The 19,740-nt window shown below is 43.2% G+C and overlaps 1 protein-coding gene and 1 long non-coding RNA gene across 3 annotated transcripts in view; both read right to left on the bottom strand.

Moving 5' to 3' along the window:
- The window catches only part of GNE (glucosamine (UDP-N-acetyl)-2-epimerase/N-acetylmannosamine kinase), a 45,933-nt gene extending 40,039 nt beyond the window's left edge, over positions 1-5,894 (bottom strand). Inside the window, exon 1 of one of the 2 annotated variants that reach the window (XM_036076124.2) lies at positions 5,752-5,894. In XM_036076124.2, the coding sequence (XP_035932017.2) occupies positions 5,752-5,802 (51 nt within the window). In that variant the 5' untranslated portion in view covers positions 5,803-5,894. The remainder of the gene's footprint in view (positions 1-5,751) is intronic. The other variant, XM_078061452.1, reaches the window with a different exon arrangement.
- Positions 5,895-10,146: 4,252 nt separating this feature from the next.
- On the bottom strand, positions 10,147-17,988 carry LOC118525415 (uncharacterized). Its single transcript, XR_013443752.1, has 2 exons — positions 17,776-17,988; positions 10,147-13,133 (listed from the first exon to the last, which is right to left on the bottom strand). It is a non-coding gene; the product is annotated as an uncharacterized LOC118525415 (long non-coding RNA).
- Between the last annotated feature and the right edge of the window lie 1,752 nt (positions 17,989-19,740).

A 19,740-nucleotide genomic window follows, 5' to 3' on the forward strand; every position in this document is an offset into this window, starting at 1 on the left:
GCTGAGGAATAGCCCACATCTGGTAGTCAGCATGAAGCTAAGGATGAAGGTGGAGTCCCACATGGACATTACTTTGGAGCACTTTGGTGGGCTTAACCTCTGTGAATGCTTAAGACACATCCAAATACATGGGGTGCCTGGATGGCTCAGTCAGTTAAGCATCCAGCTCTTGATTTTGGCTTAGGTCATGATCTCAGTGTCATGAGATTGGGCTCTGCACTGGGCCCTACCCCACCCCTCCAAAAAAAAAAAAAAAAAAGACATCCAAATACACATAATTAACGTCTATAAATCCTAAGCATGAACATAAGCCTCAACCTTTCTCTTCTCATGACTTTCATGCCCCTACCCTGCAATGCATCTAATCCAACCCGTCACATCATTTCTGCTTTTCTTCCCTACCCTGCTTCCTGTCTCTAAATGTGGGTATTTCCTAAGGATTACATATCTGCCCCTGGTCCTCTCTACATATTCCGTTCTTCAGAATTTCATTCACTCTCAAGTCTTCCATTTTGACTTCTGTGTAGATAATTCCTTGGATGCATACACTAGCCTGATCTTTCTTCCTAGTTCTAGGCCCATATCTCAATTGCCTGCTAGATATTTCCTCACCTCAAACTCAATATATAAAATTTAGTTCAGTTTTTTTCCTCTTGACTTCCCCACGTCTGTTAATGGTACCAATTTGCCACTTTCATGCAGACTCAAAATCACTGAGTCATATTTTAATCTTCTCTCTGACTTTTAACATCCAATGTCTCAACTTCTTCAAAATAGTTTTGGGTTTTTTGTTTTGTTTTGGGAGGGTTTACAGCTACTCTTCCTTCCCGTTCCTACCATTCCTATCATCACTACCTTAGTTCATCCTGTTATTTTCTTAATTCTGAAATGCCTATATTTTTATGATTTTCACACCTAAAGTCAAGATTTATCTTATAATCAATGTAGGCATTTAATGTAGAGTTTTTTGTTATGAACTCTGTTACGTCAACAGTGTCTTAGAATTGAGAAAATATGGCATCTTAGACCTAAATTACTGTGTTTCTATTTGTTCTTCCAGCCTATGCCCCCTTGCTTTTGTAATCTGCCCTGCACACTATTGCCTGGTGAATCCCCTTAAAGGACTGCTTTCATTAAGTCATTTCTTTGCTTAAGAATAACTTCAGCTCCCCATTCCCTGCTGGTAAGGTATGCCTATGACATCAACTTTGGATTTAAAGTCCCCCACAATCACACCCTGACCTGTTCCTGTCACCAACATTTTCCCCTACCCAGATCCTTTTGCCCTGAACAGATCTTCTCTGCCTCACTTTGTGTCATTCCCCACAATGAGAAGGCTATCATCCCTCCTGCTACTTAGATGCTACTCATGCTTCTGGTCCTATCTCTGTTGTAAAACCTAATTTGAACAGCCTATCCCAAAACAATCTCTTCTTCCTCTAAATGCCTGTAGCACTTGCCCTTGTCTTGATTACTCATTTCATACTTATTCCGAATTACCTGCTATCTTTGAATGTACATATTTATGACTGTAAAGTAATAGATCTGATGTTTTATAAGAAAATCGATCACATAAGTTACTCTTTATGTCCTATTTTTCTCATCAGATCATAAATTCCTTGAAGTTCATTCTGTTAGGTATATTTGTCTCCCTGATAGTTCCTTGAATCATGATGTATGTAAGAAATACCGTCTAATAAGCATCGAGTGAAATGGGGGCATCATATCTCTTATCAAAGAGTCATTGCTGGGTACCTGGCTGGCTCAGTCAGTAGAGCATGTGACTCCTGATCTGAGGGTTGTTAAGTTCCAGCCCCACGCTGGGTGTAGAGATTACTTAAAAGAAACAAAATCTTTTTAAAAAATAAATAAAGTCACTGCCATCCCAGTTCTTTTCTCCATGGCTGGTCCAAGTCACTTGGATTCAATTTCCCCACCTGCCCTCCTCCAGCAACCAAGCTTATGATCTTACTAGTACAACACTCTTGCTCAGATTTTATAGTGGATCAAGTGTAAAAAAGCATGGTGAGGGGCGACTGGGTGGCTCAGTCGTTAAGCGTCTGCCTTCGGCTCAGGTCATGATCACAGGGTCCTGGGATGGAGCCCCTCATTGGGCTCCCTGCTCGGCAGGGAGCCTGCTTCTCCCTCTCCCACTCCCCCTGCTTGTGTTCCCTCTCTCGCTGTGTCTCTCTCTGTCAAATAAATAAATAAAATCTTTAAAAAAAAAAAAAGCATGGTGAGTTGAAGAACAGGGAGAAACATAATGGTGTTATAGGATAGATGTGTGGAGGCGGAAAGTAACAAGATGCAGCTAAGATGTGGGGTAAGGCCAGATCAGCAAGGGTCTTGGAAGCTGAAGAGGTCAGGCTTTCTTTCTCCTCATTAAAATTGGGAGATTTTTTAAATCAAGAGAGTGACATGATCAGACTTGCTTCATTACAATTGTGGAAGATGGGTTGGAAAGAGGGGGTAGGATTAGAAGAAGGCAGACCAGTTAAGAATCCTATTTCGGGACCTGAATTAAGATAGTGGTAGTGGGGGGCGCGTGGGGGGCACCTGAGTGGCTCAGTCGTTAAGCGTCTGCCTTCGGCTCAGGTCATGATCCCAGCGTCCTGGGATCGAGCCCCACATCGAGCCCCGCATCGGGCTCCCTGCTCAGCGGGAATCCTGCTTCTCCCTCTCCCACTCCCCCTGCTTGTATTCCCTCTCTCGCTGTCAAATAAATAAATAAAATCTTAAAAAAAAAAAAAAAAGATGGTGGTAGAGGGAATTAAGAGGATGGAATCAAAAGAATGTGGAGAAAGAATGGACAGAACTTGATGGCAGAGACGAGATCGAAGAGAATGACGAGGTTTCTATTTCAAAGCAGCTGGGTGGCTGGCGGGCTGCTATCTAAAACAGAAGAAGCATCGGGGATGGGCCGGAGGCAGTGATAAGGATCTCTGATTTGGATATGTTGAATTTGCAGTACCTAAAAGTCATTTTCATTAGATTGGAGACCTGGAGAATGATGTAGGTCAGAGATCCGTATTGTGATAGGCATAATTCACCCAACAAAATTCGTATCTATTTTTAAATACACTGCACACTCTTAGCCCAAGGCACCCAACTACATTTCTTGTTCTACCTGTTTCACCGGACTTTTTTAAAGCCCCTGATGCCCAGTTTGTTATACTTTTACTCTTGGCCAGTTCAGAACTCTTTTTATAATATTCTGCTTATAACAGTTTTCTAAGTTCTAAACGATTAGACTCTTACACATTATTAAATTTAATTTTATAGGGAGTGGAAACCCAGGGACTTCAGTTTATGGTGTGTTACGTTAAACATTCAGTGGTGCTTTCCTGGCCACGTTCCCTCTTTCTCCACTCACTTTTTCTGGCACCCAGTCTTTCCTGCCCTCCAGCTGCTCTTCTCTTAATCACTTCTTTACACTGTGGTCACCGCCTTATCCTGGAAACTTTCTTCTTCCCACGTTTCCATGACATCTCCTGATTCCCTGCCTACCTGCCACCTCTCTGGTTGCTATATTTCCTCAAACCACTAGTTAAAAGTTAATGTGTTCTCAGAATTCCCCACTTAGGTTCCTTTTCATCTCACTTTAGTATACTCCCAGTGGAAACTCATCCACCTGCACGACTTAACAAACAAATATTTTAAATTATTGCTAAATCTGAAACTCCAGCCTAATCTTCTCAGTCCAGACCCAAATAACTAACTCCTTTTAGGGGTATCTGGGTGGCTCAGTTGATTAAGCCTCTGCCTTCAGCTCAGGTCACGAGTCCTGGGATCGAGTCCAGCTCCCTGCTCAGCAGGATGCCTGCTTCTCCTCTCCTCCCAGCTTGGGCTCTCTGTTGCTATCTCTGTCTCTGTCTCTCAAATAATAAATGAAATCTTAAAAAAAAAAAAATCACTCCTTTTAGGACACCTGCGTTTGGCTGTGTTCCACAGACACTACAAATCAACTTGCCAGAGTGAAATTTTCTTCTCCTCTGTAAACTTGGGCTTTTCTACTCTAATTCTCAGTGAATGGTATCATCATCCACCCAGTAACTGGAAGACTTTCTTGACTTCTCCTCCATTAACTCTCAAATTCAGTCTGTCATGATCCTACCAATTTTACATTTCAGATGAGCATTTTTCTAGAAGGGAATATGGTGTGATTGCACATAATAAGGAAGTGAGAACAGCATATAGAGGAGACTAGCCCAACAAGGAGAAAAGTGTTGTTGAGGAATATTGGAAAATACAGAAGTATTATTAAGGGGAAGAGAACCTTGAAAGGTAACTTAAAAACCACATAGAGTATTTCAGAGTTGATGTGGTCCTAGAACCACCAAACATTAGGCAGATGGATGAAATAGTAATTTCAAGGAGCACTAAAAAAAAAATCAGTCACATGAAAAATGGGACTCCAAACAACTATTACCTCTGTAACTAGAGACAGCCATTTCTTAGATTTCATTGAAGACATGAGGAAGAAAAAAAAAAACTAAGAAGTTCCAACTCAGAACTCAGAAAATCTGACCTTGAATTTATTTATTTATTTATTTATATATTTTTTAAAGATTTTATTTATTTATTTGACAGAGAGAGACACAGAGAGAGAGGGAACACAAGCAGGGGGAGTGGGAGAGGGAGAAGCAGACTTCCCACCAAGCAGGGAGCCCGATGCGGGGCTGGATCCCAGGATCCTGGGATCATGACCTGAGCCGAAGGCAGACGCTCAACCGACTGAGCCACCCAGGCGCCCCTCTGACCTTGAATTTAAATGTAAGTGCAAGTGCTACAAAAAATAAAGATAATAAGTTCTCGCCGAAGAAGGCAAATTGAGATTGGACATTAGTGATACAGCTAGAAGTCGACTGTGTCGAAAATAATTGTAAGAATGACGTTATTTGATTGAAAACTGCTTATAAACCATTCCTTAACTATAGCCGATTTTTTTTTCAATATTTTATTTTTTTAAGTAATCCCTATGCCCATTGTGGGGCTCAATCTCCCAACCCTGAGATCAAGTCACATGCTCCACCAACTCAGCCAGCTTGGTGCCCCTAGATGATGATCTTTAAATATATAAATATATTTTTTAAAATCACCGAATTGAAATGTGATGATAATTCCCTAAAACATCTGGATTTCCATATGCCTTAATAAAAAATTTAGGTTAAGTTTCATTATAATATAGCACACTATATGACATAGTTATTTTCGATAAACATGGTAATTGCCATTACCATTGGATACTAATTAACTCAGAGTAAACACACTCCTCTCCCGCAGGTGGCTAGTCAATAGTTAAATAATTGGGAGAGAAAGAAGCATTAGCCGAGCCCCTCTATACATCAAGTTTCAAAAAGCAAAGAAGAAAGTAAAAATAGTTGCCATGAACATCACACTTTTGGAAATAAACTGCATTTAGGAAGCCGAAGATTCAAAAAGTAAAAAGCAAACCCACTTTATCTGATGAAAGCACGAGGAGTTTGAGGGAAAGAGTTCCTTTTCAGCTTTCAGTTTAGACCGGGAGTTTCAGCACAGTAACAGAGATACAAACAGCAACCACAGGATGACTAACATGGGTTAGCAGTAAAAAGAAGACATTTAAAAAAAAGATGGATGGGATAGATTTAAAACCAAAGCTTTCCTCTTCTTCCTTGTAATTTCCCTACCCACCCCCACCCCCAGCCCCCCCGCCCCCCCCGCCATTGCAGTTTTCGCGATGAAGCTCTATTGACTTGCTAAATGACTTACGTGAGGTCCTTGAAAGCGCAACTTCCAGTGAGGATACACACTGATTTCCATCCCGTAGCAAAAGCTCTGTAGCACAAGCTCTGTACCCGGCGTTGTTTGAATTAATGAACAGGGCAGCTGTTTGTTCTCTTGGTTTAGCTGCCACAGAGGAGTCATTAATAGGCATCTGATTTCCAAACTAAATCTTGAGCCCCGCCCCTCTGAAAAGGAAGACCAGGAAAAAAAAAAAAGTGATTCTAAATTCTTCCTCTATTCCTGGGCAGTAGCTTGAAAGCAGGAGAACAGTCAGTTTCTGAGTGTTTCTTCCCTGTTTCTACCATTTGATTGTATTTCCCACTAGAAAAATGATTTTCTTCTGAGTTTCTCAAAGGTAGAAACAAAAATCTACAATCAAAAATCTTAGTTGTCTTTTTCACGTTGTTTTCACACGCAGGTATATTCAAAACACTTATTGACATACTACTTTGAGCAAAGAAGGAAACTAAAGAAATTAAACTAAAAATAAATTAAAACTAAAAACTTAAAAATTTTAATCGAAAAATTAAAATTAAAGGATTTAAGATTTTTTAATAGTCACTGACCTCAGTATATTTAGAATCCTTAGTTTCACGAGACTGAGGGAAAAATCAATATTGTTGCATTTTTGTCTAAGCTACATTACAATAGAAAACTGTTGCTACATTTTATAAAGGAGGTACCTTGCACTTTTGGTGCTCAGGGACCCTCACAGCCAGACTGATGGCAAAGGATATAGGCTGATCATCTGCTTTTTTCCATTTGATTGGCATATGTTCATTTGAACACATCGCCAGACTAGCCTTATCTACTATACAACTTTACATTCTACTTAAGGAACACTTTATGCTGCTGTTTGTAAATATCAGTGAACAATGGGAAGCATATACACTAGCATACACTAGCAGATTTACTGAACTAGTGCAGGCTAGCACAATCAAAAAATGAAATTGATTTAAAGAATCCCAATCAAATAAATAAAATCAGAAATAAAAGAAAAATAACAGCCAACACCACAGAAATACAAAGGATGATAAGAGGGGTGTCTAGGTGGTGCAATTGGTTGAGCGACTGACTCTTGGTTTCAGCTCAGGTCATGATCTCAGGGTCCTGGGATCAAGCCCCACAGCAGGCTCTATGCTCAGCAGGGAGTCAGCTTGAGATTCTCTTTTCCCTCTGCCTCTCCCCCGCCCCCCTCGCTCGTACACACATGCTCTCTCTCTCTAAAATAAATAAATAAAAATTTTAAAACCCAAAGGATTATATGAAACTATTATGAAAAATTATATACCAACAAATTGGAAAATCTAGAAGAAATGGAGAAATTCCTAGAAACATATAACCTCCCAAAACTGAATCAGAAAACTTAAATCAATTACCAAAGAAATTGGATCAGTAATCAAAAAACTTCAAACCAACAAAAGTCCAGGACCAGACAACTTCATGGGTGAATTCTGCCAAACATTTAAAGAAGAGTTAAGGGGCGCCTGGGTGGCTTAGTCGGTTAAGCGACTGCCTTCGGCTCAGGTCATGATCTCAGGGTCCTGGAATCGAGCCCCATGTTGGGCTCCCTGCTCAGAGGAGAACCCGCTTCTCCCTCTCCCTCTGCCTGCCTCTCTGCCTACTTGTGCTATCTCTCTGTCAAATAAATAAATAAAATCTTTAAAAAATATATAAATAAATAAAGAAGAGTTAATACTTATTCTTCTCAAACTATTCCAAAAAAATAGAAGAGGAAGGAAACGTTCAAAATTTATTCTATGAGGCCAGCATTACCCTAACACCAAAACCAAGCAAAGACACTACAAAAAAAGAAAACTATAGGCAAATATCTCTAATGAACGTAGATGCAGAAGTCCTCAACAAAATATTAGCAAACTGAATCCAACAATACATTCACCATGATCAAGTAGAATTTATTTCCAGAATGCAAGGGTGGTTAGTATTCACAAATCAACCAATGTGATATACCACATTAACAAGAGGAAGCATAAAAACTACATGATCACTTCAATAGATGCAGGAAAAGCATTCGACAAAGTACAATATATATTCATGACAAAAACTCTCAACAACGTAGATTTAGAGAAAACATACCTCCACATAATAAAGCCCATGTACGAAAAACCCACAGCTAACATCATCTCAATGGGGAAAAACTAAGATTTGTAGCCCTAAGATCAGGAACAAGACAAGGATGTCTACTCTCATCATTTTTATTCAACATGATACTGGAAGTCCTAGCTACAGCAATCAGACAACAAAAAGAAATAAAATCATCCAAATTGGTGAAGAAGAAGTAAAGCTCTCATTATTTGCAGATGACTTGATGCTATATATAGAAAACCCTACAGACTCCACCAAAAAACTACTAGAATGGGTACATAAATTCAGTAAAGTCAAAGGATACAAAATCAATGTACAAAAATGTGTTGTATTCCTACACACTAATAATGAAGTAGCAGGAAGTGAAATTAGGAAAACAGTCCCATTTACAATTGCACCAAAAACAAAATACCTAGGAATAAATTTAACCAAAGAGGTGAAAGACCTGTACTCTGAAAACTATAAAACAATGGTGGAAGAAATTCAAGACAATGCAAAGAAATGGAAAGACATTCCATGCTCATGGGTTGGAAGAACAAATATTGTTAAAATGTCTATAGAACCCAAAGCAATCTACACATTTAATGCAATCCCTATCAAAATACTAACAGCATTTTTCACAGTAGAACAAATAATCTTAAAATTTGTATGGAACCACAGAAGACCCCAAATAGCTAAAGCAATCTTTGAAAAAGAACAGAACTGAACTGGAAGCATCACAATCCCAGATTTCAAGATATACTACAAAGCTGTAGTAATCACAACAGTACGTATTGGCACAAAAATAGACACATAAATCAATGGAACAAAATAGAGAGCCCAGAAATAAAGCCATGATTATATGGTCAATTAATCTTTGACAAAGGAAGCAAGAATATGCAATGGGAAAAAGATAGTCTCTTCAACAAATAGTGTTGGAAAACTGTACAGCTACAAGCAAAAGGATGAAACTGGACCACTTTCTTACACCACACATAAAAATAAACTCAAAATGGATTAAAGACCTAAATGTGAGACATGAAACCAAAAAATTTCTAGAAGAAAATATAGGCCATAATTTCTGACATCAGCTATAGAAACATTTTTCTAGATATGTCTCCTTTGGCAAGGGAAACGAAAGCAAAATTAAACTGTTGGGACTACACCAAAATAAAAAGCTTTTGCATAGTGAAAGAAACCATCAAAAAACCAAAAAGGCAACCTCCTGAATGGGAAAAGATATTTGCAAATGCTATCTCCAGTAAGGGGTTAATATCCAAAATACATAAAGAACTTACACAAGTCAACACCAAAAAAACCAAAAAACCACCACCAACAACAAAAAATATCCAATTAAAATGGGCAGAAGACATTAATGGACATTTTTCCAAAGAAGACAAAACGATGGCTAACAGACACATGAAAAGATGCTCAACATCACTCATCATCAGGGAAATGCAACCGCCTCACACCTGTCAGAATGGCTAAAACCAAAAACACAAGGAACAATAAGCGTTGGTGAGGATGTAGAGAAAAAGGAGCCCTGTGCACTGGTGGTGGGAACGCAAGCTGGTGCAGCCAAAGGAAAAAAAAAAAGTTTGAGAAAAAAATGAGGTGAAGAGCTTACCATAACAGATATGAAAACAATCTATAAAACTGCAATAATTGAAACAATACAGTACTGGAGTAGGAATAAACAGATTAACAAAGGAGAATAGAGTCCAGAAATTGACCCAGTACCCATAGGAATTTATTATACGATAAAGGTGGAATTTCTAAACAGTGGGAAAATGAAAGATTATTCAGAAATAGTACTGGGACAATAAGAGAGCCACAAGCGAAAAAATGAAGTGAATCTCTGCCTCATACCATACTCAGAAATAAATCCAAATTGATTCAAGATCTACATTATAAAAGCACTAGAAGAAAACACAAGGCAATATCTTTATAATCATGGGTGAAAAAAAATCAGTAGTCATAAGCAAAAGCAGACAGATTTTATTAAATAGAAATTTAAAACTCCTCATAGTGAATGACGAGGAAACATATTTGCAACATATATCATAGACAAATGCTTAATAACTATAATACATAGAATTTCTATAAATATATTATTAAAAACAAGAAAGCTGGGGCACCAGGGTGGCTCAGTTGTTAAGCGTTTGCCTTCGGCTCATGTCATGATCCCAGGGTCCTGGGATGGCGTCTTGCATCGGGCTCCCTGTTCAGCAGGGAGACTGCTTCTCCCTCTCCTACTTCCCCTGCTTGTGTTCCCTCTCTCACTGTCTCTCTGTCAAATAAATAAATAAAATCTTAAAAAAAAAAAAGAACGTTAATAGAGAAAAAAGATAGAAATACAGAAAGTTCTTAGAAGAAGAAACACAGATATCCAGTAAATATTTGAAAAGATCCTCAACTTCATTAGTACTCAGGGAAATGCAAATGAAAACAAAGACAGAGTAATTATCTTTTGCCTACCAAATCTTATGAAGCTAAAATGATTTGATAATATATAATGATGGTGATGGTGTTGGCAGAATAAGAGCTCTCATACTCTGCTGATGAGGGTATAAACGGTTGTATCCTTTTTAGAGAACAATTTGATGACATCTATCAGTATTTTTAATGTATACACTATTTGACTCATCATTTCCACTTCAAATCTTCTATTATACATATGTACCTGCAAATGCATACAAAGATATATGTACAATCATGATCATTGTACCTTTTTTATAAATTGGAGATAACCTAAATAACTCTCAGTAAGAGACCAGTTAAATAAATACAGGATATCCACACTGTAAAATACCACATAATTATTAAAGGAACACATAGGTCTGTATGTATCGATACGCAACACTTCGGGGACACATCGTTAAATGAAAAAGGAGCATCCAAACTATATGCATAGTGTGATCCCATGTATGTAAAAAATAAATCCAAACTATATTCTATACACTGTATATATATTCATATGTCAGTAACTACTGTAGTCACTAAATCACATTTTATTCCAAAAGCAATGCAACATTCAAAAAAGCACAATACAAACAGGATTTCCAATCTTCACTTACACCTGTTAAGAACTTAGAAAATTCACATATATAGTCTTTATTATTTAACTATTTTGGTATTATGATGCACTTCTTTTCTTTTTTCCTTTATTCTTTGCTCTTCCATATAAATTTAGGATCGACTTGCCAAGTTCCATGAGAAACACAATTAGGATTTTTATGGGTTTAATTAATTTTTAAGTTTTTTCTGTCCCCATAGACTGAAAGCTTCTTGATGACAAGAGGCCATGCCTGTCTTGTTCTCACTGTGCTCCCAGCACCTAACCTAGTGCCTGGAGTACAAGAAGTACTCGATAAATATTTGTAGAATGGTTGGGTAGATGAACGAATGAATGAATGACCTATAATAGCATAATGACTCAACATAAAATGTTTTGCAGGTGTTTACATTTTTATTTTCAACGTATAATTAATTATGGGAAGGAACTTTCAGTCTACAGTTAAATAATTTAGTGGTTTGTAAACCGCAGAAATGTACTTTTCACAACCTTGGAGACTGAAAGTCTGAGCTCGGGGTACCAACATGGCTACTTTCTGGTGAAGGCCCTCTTTCAAGTGCAAACTATCAACATCTCAACTTTTTGTTGTATCTTCAAGTGGGGGAGAGTAGAGGGAAAGCGAACACTCTCCTGATTCTAATGGGGGCACTAATCCCACCCTGAGACCCTCATGACCTCATCTAATCCGACCTACGTCCCAAAGGCCCCATCTCCTAATACCATCACATTTGGGGGGTAGGGTTTCAACATATGAATTTTGGGGGAGACACAAACATTTAGTTCATAAGAATGCCTCACAGGATAGGCCCCCTTCTCCCCCCACCCCCAACATGGGGTGGCTGCAGGAGTGAAATAAATGGTATGGCACAGTTAGGCAGAGGGAAGCTTTAAGCTTTTTTTTTTTTTAAGATTTTATTTATTCATCTCTGTGAGAGAGAGGGGGAAAGCACGAACACAAGCAGGGGGGAGAGACAGAGGAAGAAGCAGACTCCCTGCTGAGCAGGGAGGCCACCGCCGGGCTTGATCCCAGGACCCAAGATCATGACCTGGGCAGAAGGTAGATGCTTAACCGACTGAGCCACCCAGGCGCCCTAGGCAGAGGGAAGCTTGAGCTGAATTTCTCAGATCTTCTCCATCTGCTCTTGACTAGCAATAGTTCTCAAGGGAGGCAGTTCCATTCCCAAGGGGGGTGTATTTAAAATTGTGTGGAGGGGGGCGGTATTTTTCATTGTCACAATGAGGAGTGGGTGCTTTTGATTGTCACTTGGTAAGAACTTTCTGCAATGCCAGGAATTGTCTTGCACAACAAACAATTTCCCTGCCCCAAATGGCAGGACCATTCCCATTGAAAAATTCTGCGGAAGTATTATGCCCACTCTCTTTTCACCACATGTAGAAAGCTTAAGGAATTTGTACTTACACAGAAAATAATAGAACTACCTCTTGCAATTTGGTTGGGACATGCACCATGAAGTCTCCCCTCAGGCACAAAAATTCCTAGTTAATCATTATATATTGACAGATTATGAAGCCAGTCATGGTCTGAATTTAAAAGCAGTGTTGCAGTCAGAGAAACCAGCTGGGCCACCAATGAGTAATTTTTAAATAACTCAAATTTTCTCTTACCATGGCCAAATATGACTAAGGGTATCAGAGCCCTCAGCAACACTCTCTGTTAAATCTCCACTCTTCATTCCCATCCTTCTCCTCACATCCAGTCTACTTCTCTTCATGACCTAAAAACTCTCAGAAACAAGTCCTCTTCTCCCCTCCCTCCTTTTCTAGTCTCTGCCACGAAAGCTCAGCTGTGAGGGCTGAGACTTGAAGAAGGTTCTCATCACTGGGTTGCAGGCTGGGATCCAGGGGTGAGATGGCCCAGCTGTGAACAGAGTACCTGGGGAGTGCGCCTACCCAACATCTGCCCTGGGCTCTCTCTGATTATCAAGCACGGGCAAGGCTGTGGATGAGCCTGACTGGTTGAAGGGTAAAGACACAAGAAGCCACTTTAAGGGTGCCAACTCCCCCGGTCTTCGTCCCACACACCAGAAAGGACAATACAGAAACACAACGGGCCCCGTGGACTTCAGTGTGAGATGCGGGCCGGCCGCCGCTGAAGAGCCCATTCTGGGCTGCGGCTGAGCAGATTGATGCTCTGAAGTTCCGTCTGGAGGAGACTGGGGCAGAAAGCCTCTCACTTCATCAGTACCTAAAAGGCCAGAAGAAATCATGTCACAATATCCTCCCAGCGAAGTTGGCGAGGTGAATGAGAGATGGCCCACGAGCCTCCCATCCTCTCATGTTAAGGTGCCTTTAAACAGAAACACACAGAAGACCAGGTTTTATATTGATCAACTGACAAAAATGTGACCAGAGATGTGCAGGAACATAATCCTATTTTTCCCTTGGGCGCAACAGTTTAGTATTCACTGAGTCAGCATTCACAGTCACCTTAGAACATCCTACTGCACGTAATGAGAATAGGCTATATTACAATGAATATAGGGATATAGTTTGGACTTCACGAACAGCCGTTCAAGTGTCTCAGGGACTCCTCCTCCCTTCCCAGAGGTCCCCAGACCATACTTTGAGAACCACTGCTCAGTGTAGGATAGGTTTAACAGACTGGCACTTCAGGTAGACTGTAAACTCCATCAGGGCTGGCCACAGCCATTTCGTTCATCTTTGTATTTCCAAAATCTCGCATAATGCTAGGCACATAGTAGACGCTCAGTAAATAGTGAGTTCAATTAAAATGAGATGAGATGATTTCTGAATAGGGTAGGATATTACCCCCATGATTTTTTATTTAAATGGGGGTAAGGAGGCTAAAAAAAGCTGAGAAAGACAAGAATGGTCTCTTTGGTGCTGAAAGTCAGTTCAGTCTTAATCTTCATGATATTATGTCTAGAATAGATTATTTGATCTATTAAAAGTGATTAAACACATTTTGGATTATTTGAAGTGACAACAATTATATCCAAGATATGAAAGAGAATTCTTTTTTTTTTTTTTTTTTTAAGATTTTATTTACTTACTTGACAGCAAGAGAGGGAACACAAGCAGGGGGAGTGGGTGAGGGAGAAGCAGGCTCCCCGCTGAGCAAGGAGCCCGATGTGGGGCTCGATCCCAGGACCCTGGGATCATGACCTGAGCCGAAGGCAGACGCTTAACAACTGAGCCACCCAGGTGCCCCTGTGGAGACACTTTTTAACAATAAGTTAACACTCACAGGTTCCCAGGATTTGACGAGGACATATCTTTTGAGGGGATGTGATGGTTAATTTTATGTGTCACCTTGGCTGGGCCATGTTGCCCAGATGTGTGGCAAAAAATTATTCTGGATATTTCCTTGAGGGTGTTTTTGCATGAGATTTACATTTAAATCAATAGACTTTGAGTAAAGCAGACTGTCTTCCACGATGTAGGTGGGCCTCATCTGATCAGTTGAAGGCCTGAATGGAACAAAGGGCTGACCTCCACCAAGCAGGAGGGAATTCTGCCAGTGGACTTCATCTACAATATTGGCTCTTCCTGGGTCTCCAGCCTAACTGCCTTTGGACTCAAACGACAACTCTTTCCGGAATCTCCTGCCTGTCAGCCTCCCCCATTGGGTTTTGGACTTTCAAGCCTCCACAATCATCTGATCCAGTTCATTAAAATAAGCCTCTTTCTATATATACCTACACATCCTATTGGTTCTGTTTCTCTGGAAAACCCTGACTAACACAGGGGCCTACTATTAGATTTACTTCACCCATGTCTCATCTAGAGCAGTGCTTCTCAGACCTGAATGGGCACATGATTTTGCTCAAGTGCAGATTCTGATTCAATAGATCTGGAATGAGGCCAGGATTCCCCATTTCTAACAAGCTTCTGGGTGCTACTGGTTAGGGCGACCAACATGTCCCAGGACTATCCCAGTTTCAGCACTGGAATTTCCTTGTCCCAAGCAAACCCTGAGCCCCAGGCCAACCAGAATTGTTGGTCACCCTATTACTGGTCCAACAGAACACACTTTGAGTAGTAAGGAGCTAGAGATTCCTGTGGGAGGGGGGGATTGTGAAAACTTGAGACCCTTCAATTATGGGGATAAGTGTAAAAGTATCTTGCAATAGATAAATTCCTAAGTATTAGTTCCCAACATGAGGTGCCACAGGTGGTTGCAAACCTATTAAGGGCTTTCCTTTTCCAGTGCTTTTATTTCTTTTAATTTTCTCTCATATCAGGATGAAAGCTTCCATCAGGGTGATTTCTTACCAAATCCCCCACAGTGGCCTCGCCACCAACTTCATGGAAACAGAGAACCTCCCAAGGAAACTCCCTTCTGCTTCCTCCCCTGAGCTGAACATTTACTAAGCACTGACTCACTCTCTTCTCCTTGCCTGGCAGAGGAAAAGGAGCGAGCTGGAGGAGTCAGCCAGAGTTGTTTGAATTCTGGCTCCACCATTTACAGTTGATTGATCTTGGATAAGTTATTTAACTTGTCTAAGGTTGATGATACTTCTGAAGAGATAATATTCAGCACCACGTGCTGCTCCAACTACTACAGACTGCCACCTTGGTCTGATTTTCCAAGGATCTTCCTTCACGAGGACTGGGCTTGCTCAATCATCTCCTTTTTTCCCCGCCTTTTCGGTCTCCTCCTTTCTCTACAGGCCCTCCTCTCTGTATACCAACTTGTTTCTCCAGTGAGAATAGGTTACGTGTAGGATTTCCAGACGCCTGATAGCCAGACACCTATGTAAAATGCACACCCAGCGCCTGACACTCAGGGAGCTTCCTTCCTCTCCACCAACCCGGACAGAGTGGTGACGCAGGTGCACATGGGTGCTGCAGGCAATGGGAGAGACGGTGGATCTCAGTCTGATGACTGCCCTATCTCCTTGTAACTTTGTTTTGCTTATATTTTTCCTGAAATCAACTTTAAATCAATTCTTTTTTTTTTTTTTACTTAGCCTTGTACTAACAAATATTTGTGAAATCATGGGTTTAACTTGCTAATTATATATTTTTTTCAACACACAGGGAGATTCAAAAGAAATTTAGAGTGTCTTTTATGCTCTCAATAGGATTACTGTGCTAGTTATAGATTTTTTAAGATCTTTTTTCTAATACAAACTATAATGAATACAGGTAGTCATTCATTCAGCAGATATTAGAGTGTTTTTTTGTGTTAAAACAGCTTGGGTGGCTCAGTTGGTTGAGTGTCCAACTCATGGTTTTGGCTCAGGTCATGACCTCAGGGTCATGAGATCGAGCCCTGAGTTGGGCTCCACGCTCAGCAGGGAGTCGGCTTGAGATTCCCTCCCCCTGCTCACTCTCTCTCTCTGTAAACATAAATAAATAAATCTTAAAAAACGAAAACAAAAACGGGCTGGCACAAATTTAGGGCTGTCCACCACCCATGCTGAGGCTTGTTCCTGGGACTGAGAAGATCAATGACTTGCCACACCAGTTAGGAAGGTCTGTTATGTGTTTACCAAGGAGCCCACGCAGGGTACACTAGATCCCGGGCCTCGGGTTGGAGGCTTTCTTGAATTCGAGTTTATTTATTTTTTTATCATTATTATTTTTTTTTAGTAGTCTCTATACCCCACATGGGGCTGGAACTCACGACTTCAAGATCCAGAGTCACATGCTCTTCCAGCTGAGCCAGTCAGGCGCCCCCGGAGGCTTTCTTCCGCTCTTCCAATGCCTCCATGCAGTGGAAGGGAAGGAAGTGGAAAAAGCTGGGGGAATCTATTTGAGGGCCTGAGCATCTTGTTCTTTTTTTTTTTTTTTTTTTAAAGATTTTATTTATTTATTTTAGAGAGAGAGAGAGCAAGTCAGCGGGGCCAGAGGCAGAGAGGGAAGGAGAGAGAGAATCTCAAGCAGACTCCCTGCTGAGTGAGGAACCAGATGTGGGGCTTGATCCCACAACCCTGAGATCATGACCTGAGCCAAAATCAAGAGTCAGACGCTCAACTGACTGAGCCACTCAGGCATCCCTTGTTCTTACTTTTTCATCTAAGTCTTCCTTGTAGGTAACTGAAAGAAAAAAATGGACTCAGCCTGCTCTGTGGGTTTGGCCATCCTCTGTGTGTGTGTTTTCTCTCTCTCTCTCCCTTTCGTTCCTCTTTCCAGGTGGTTGCATGAGTAAATTGGCTCAGGGCCTACAGTGCCTGGGCAAGCCAGCCAACTTACCCTCTTTTCTTTTCCTCGGGGGCCTACATCCTTCTCACAACATGGCTTGGGGCTCCAGGTCCATGCACTAATAAGATGCCAAGATTCAGATTTGGGGGTTAAGAGATGCTACCTTTACGCTAAGCCAAGAGCTCCACCCCAGCTGTGCCCGACTCTGTCAGACGGGGCACCACGGGGCACCACGTGCTGCTCCAACTACTACAGACTGCCACCTTGGTCTGATTTTCCAAGGATCTTCCTTCACGAGGACTGGGCTTGCTCAATCATCTCCTTTTTTCCCCGCCTTTTCGGTCTCCTCCTTTCTCTACAGGCCCTCCTCTCTGTATACCAACTTGTTTCTCCAGGGCAAAAACAAACACAGTCAACCCAAACCAGTTCTCGCTACCGGATACCCTTGGCACGTTGGGGCCATCTCTTCCCTTCCTCTCGTGACACAGTATGGTGAGAATAGGTTACGTGTAGGATTTCCACCGGCCAGCCTCCCACTCATTCCTTAACTTGTCCAGTCTGTCTGCCTTCAGGCCCCACCACTCTCCTGAAACTGCCATCCGAAAAGTCGGCCGTCACTTCTCACCACCCCGACAGGCGATGGCGTGTGGGCCTTCCCTTGGCTCTGGCACCAGGTGGCCTTGTGTGGCTCCTTTGCGAGGCTTTTCCTGACTCACCTTTACCCCCTAGAAGGAGGGCAGCCAGAGGACTGTGCTTGCTGGCCTCGTTTCCTCTCCCCCTGCACGCGTCCTCTCGCGGTCGACTCCCTCCCGTCTTCCGCCCTTCCCCGCAGTGCGCCTGCGCCGTCGTGAGCGGGGAGACCCGCCGCCCGTTCGGTTCTCATGGCCCCTCAGAGCCCAGAACTAGAAGTAGAAATGGAAGCCGCATGACCAGGCCTCGGAAAGGTCATTAGGAAAAACCCAGGGTTTCAGAAAGGAAGCAGGAGCCCGGGCAGTCAGGTGGCTCAGAAGAACGAGGACATTCATAACCAATGAGGCACAGCAGCCCAGCTGCTCGCCTTCTGTTGACAGGAAGCGAGCCCGTCAGCGGCTCGGGGCCCTGTGCACGCAGGGGCACCTGGTTTCAGACAGATGTCCGTCGAAGCTTGCCACGACAGACTTACTGTCCCGAGGGACGCCTGGGCGTCAGCTGAGAGGAAGCAAGAACATTTACCATGCAGACTTAAGGGTGGGGTCTGGGGAGAAGGCAGGCTCCTGAGACGCCTCAGGTAATGGCGCCAAAATGAAGGGCTGACAGGGCCTCGTGTGAGAGCCGGTGGGCGGGCGCTGAGCGCGGGTGCCCCCCGCGGGGACCCGGACGCCCCTAAAGCCTCTTCAGCCTCCGCGGGGTCCGTGCAGGCGCCCCGGGGAGGAGTGACAGGCGCTCCCCTGGAGCCGCCCTCACGTGTTGTTGGAGCGTGAGGCCCAAATTCTGCCAAACGACTCGGGCAGAGCCGCCAGGAGCCGGTGAGGGAGGAGCAGCCGGCGGGCCCGGTCTGGCCGACGACGGTGGAGCCTCCGGGGCCGGAGCGGGCGGGCCCGTGTCCGCCGCAGGCCGCGCTCGGCCGCCCCCCGGGCTCCGACTGGTCGCGCGGAGATGGCTGTGCGGCTGCAGACCCCGGGACTCTCCGCTCTGCGGCCGGCGTGCGCGCCCGACCCGGGTTTGACGCGGGAGACGCTGCCGAGCAGCTGAAGGGCACAGACGCAGACGGGAGCGGAGGATTCGGCGCGTAGGGCCGAGTGGAACCGAAGCCAGGGCGGGGGAGCCGGAGGAGACACGAGGCCTGGAGAGACGCGCAGGGCCTGCGCCAGCAGATCTTGTACATGCGGGGTGTCCCTGGGCTGTCGTGCATTTTCCAAGAGATGGTGTCCGAGAGAAAGAGGCATCTATCCGGGGGGAGACAGAGGGCTGTTGACCCCGGGGGGGGGGGGGCAGAGCCTGACAGGAAGAGCCGGTGGCCTGGGAGCAGCAGGGGCCGCGCCAGCTCCCGAGGGGTGTGGAGAACGCCTGGCACCATCCCAGGCTTCCCTTTGCCTTCTCGCCTCCCTGTTGTAAGACGGTGGGCCAAAATCAAAACGAATAATTTAAACTTTTTTCCCTCCAGGTTTTTTTTCTCTTAACAATAAACTTATTTTTTTTTTATGAAATGCAGAGGCAAGAACAGAGAAAAATGTCACTACCCAGCTTTGAAGTGTTAGCATTATTGCCATTTTGCAGTAAATCTTGTAGTGAGATGAAGATCACAGATACAGGGCGCCTGGGTGGCTCAGTCGTTAAGCGGCTGCCTTCGGCTCAGGTCGTGATCCCAGGGTCCTGGGATCGAGTCCCGCATCGGGCTCCCTGCTCAGTGGAAAGCCTGCTTCTCCCTCTCCCACTCCCCCTGCTTGTGTTCCCTCTCTCGCTGTGTCTCTGTCAAATAAATAAATAAAATCTTTAAAAAAAAAAAGATCACAGATACAGCGGGGGGGGGGGGTCTGCCCTTCCTGTCTCTAGGAGGTGACTCTGTTTCCCTCGGCTCCTTGTGGGGGGCGCTGCCTTCCACCAGCGGAGCACGCATCCCCCTGAGAGTATCCGGGCTCCAAGGCGGGCACTGAACTGGACCCTCAGTTCGCTCTCTCTTGCTCAAGAGAGGAGGCAGACAG

Source organism: Halichoerus grypus, chromosome 14 (assembly GCF_964656455.1).
Source record: "Halichoerus grypus chromosome 14, mHalGry1.hap1.1, whole genome shotgun sequence".
NCBI lineage: Eukaryota > Metazoa > Chordata > Mammalia > Carnivora > Phocidae > Halichoerus > Halichoerus grypus.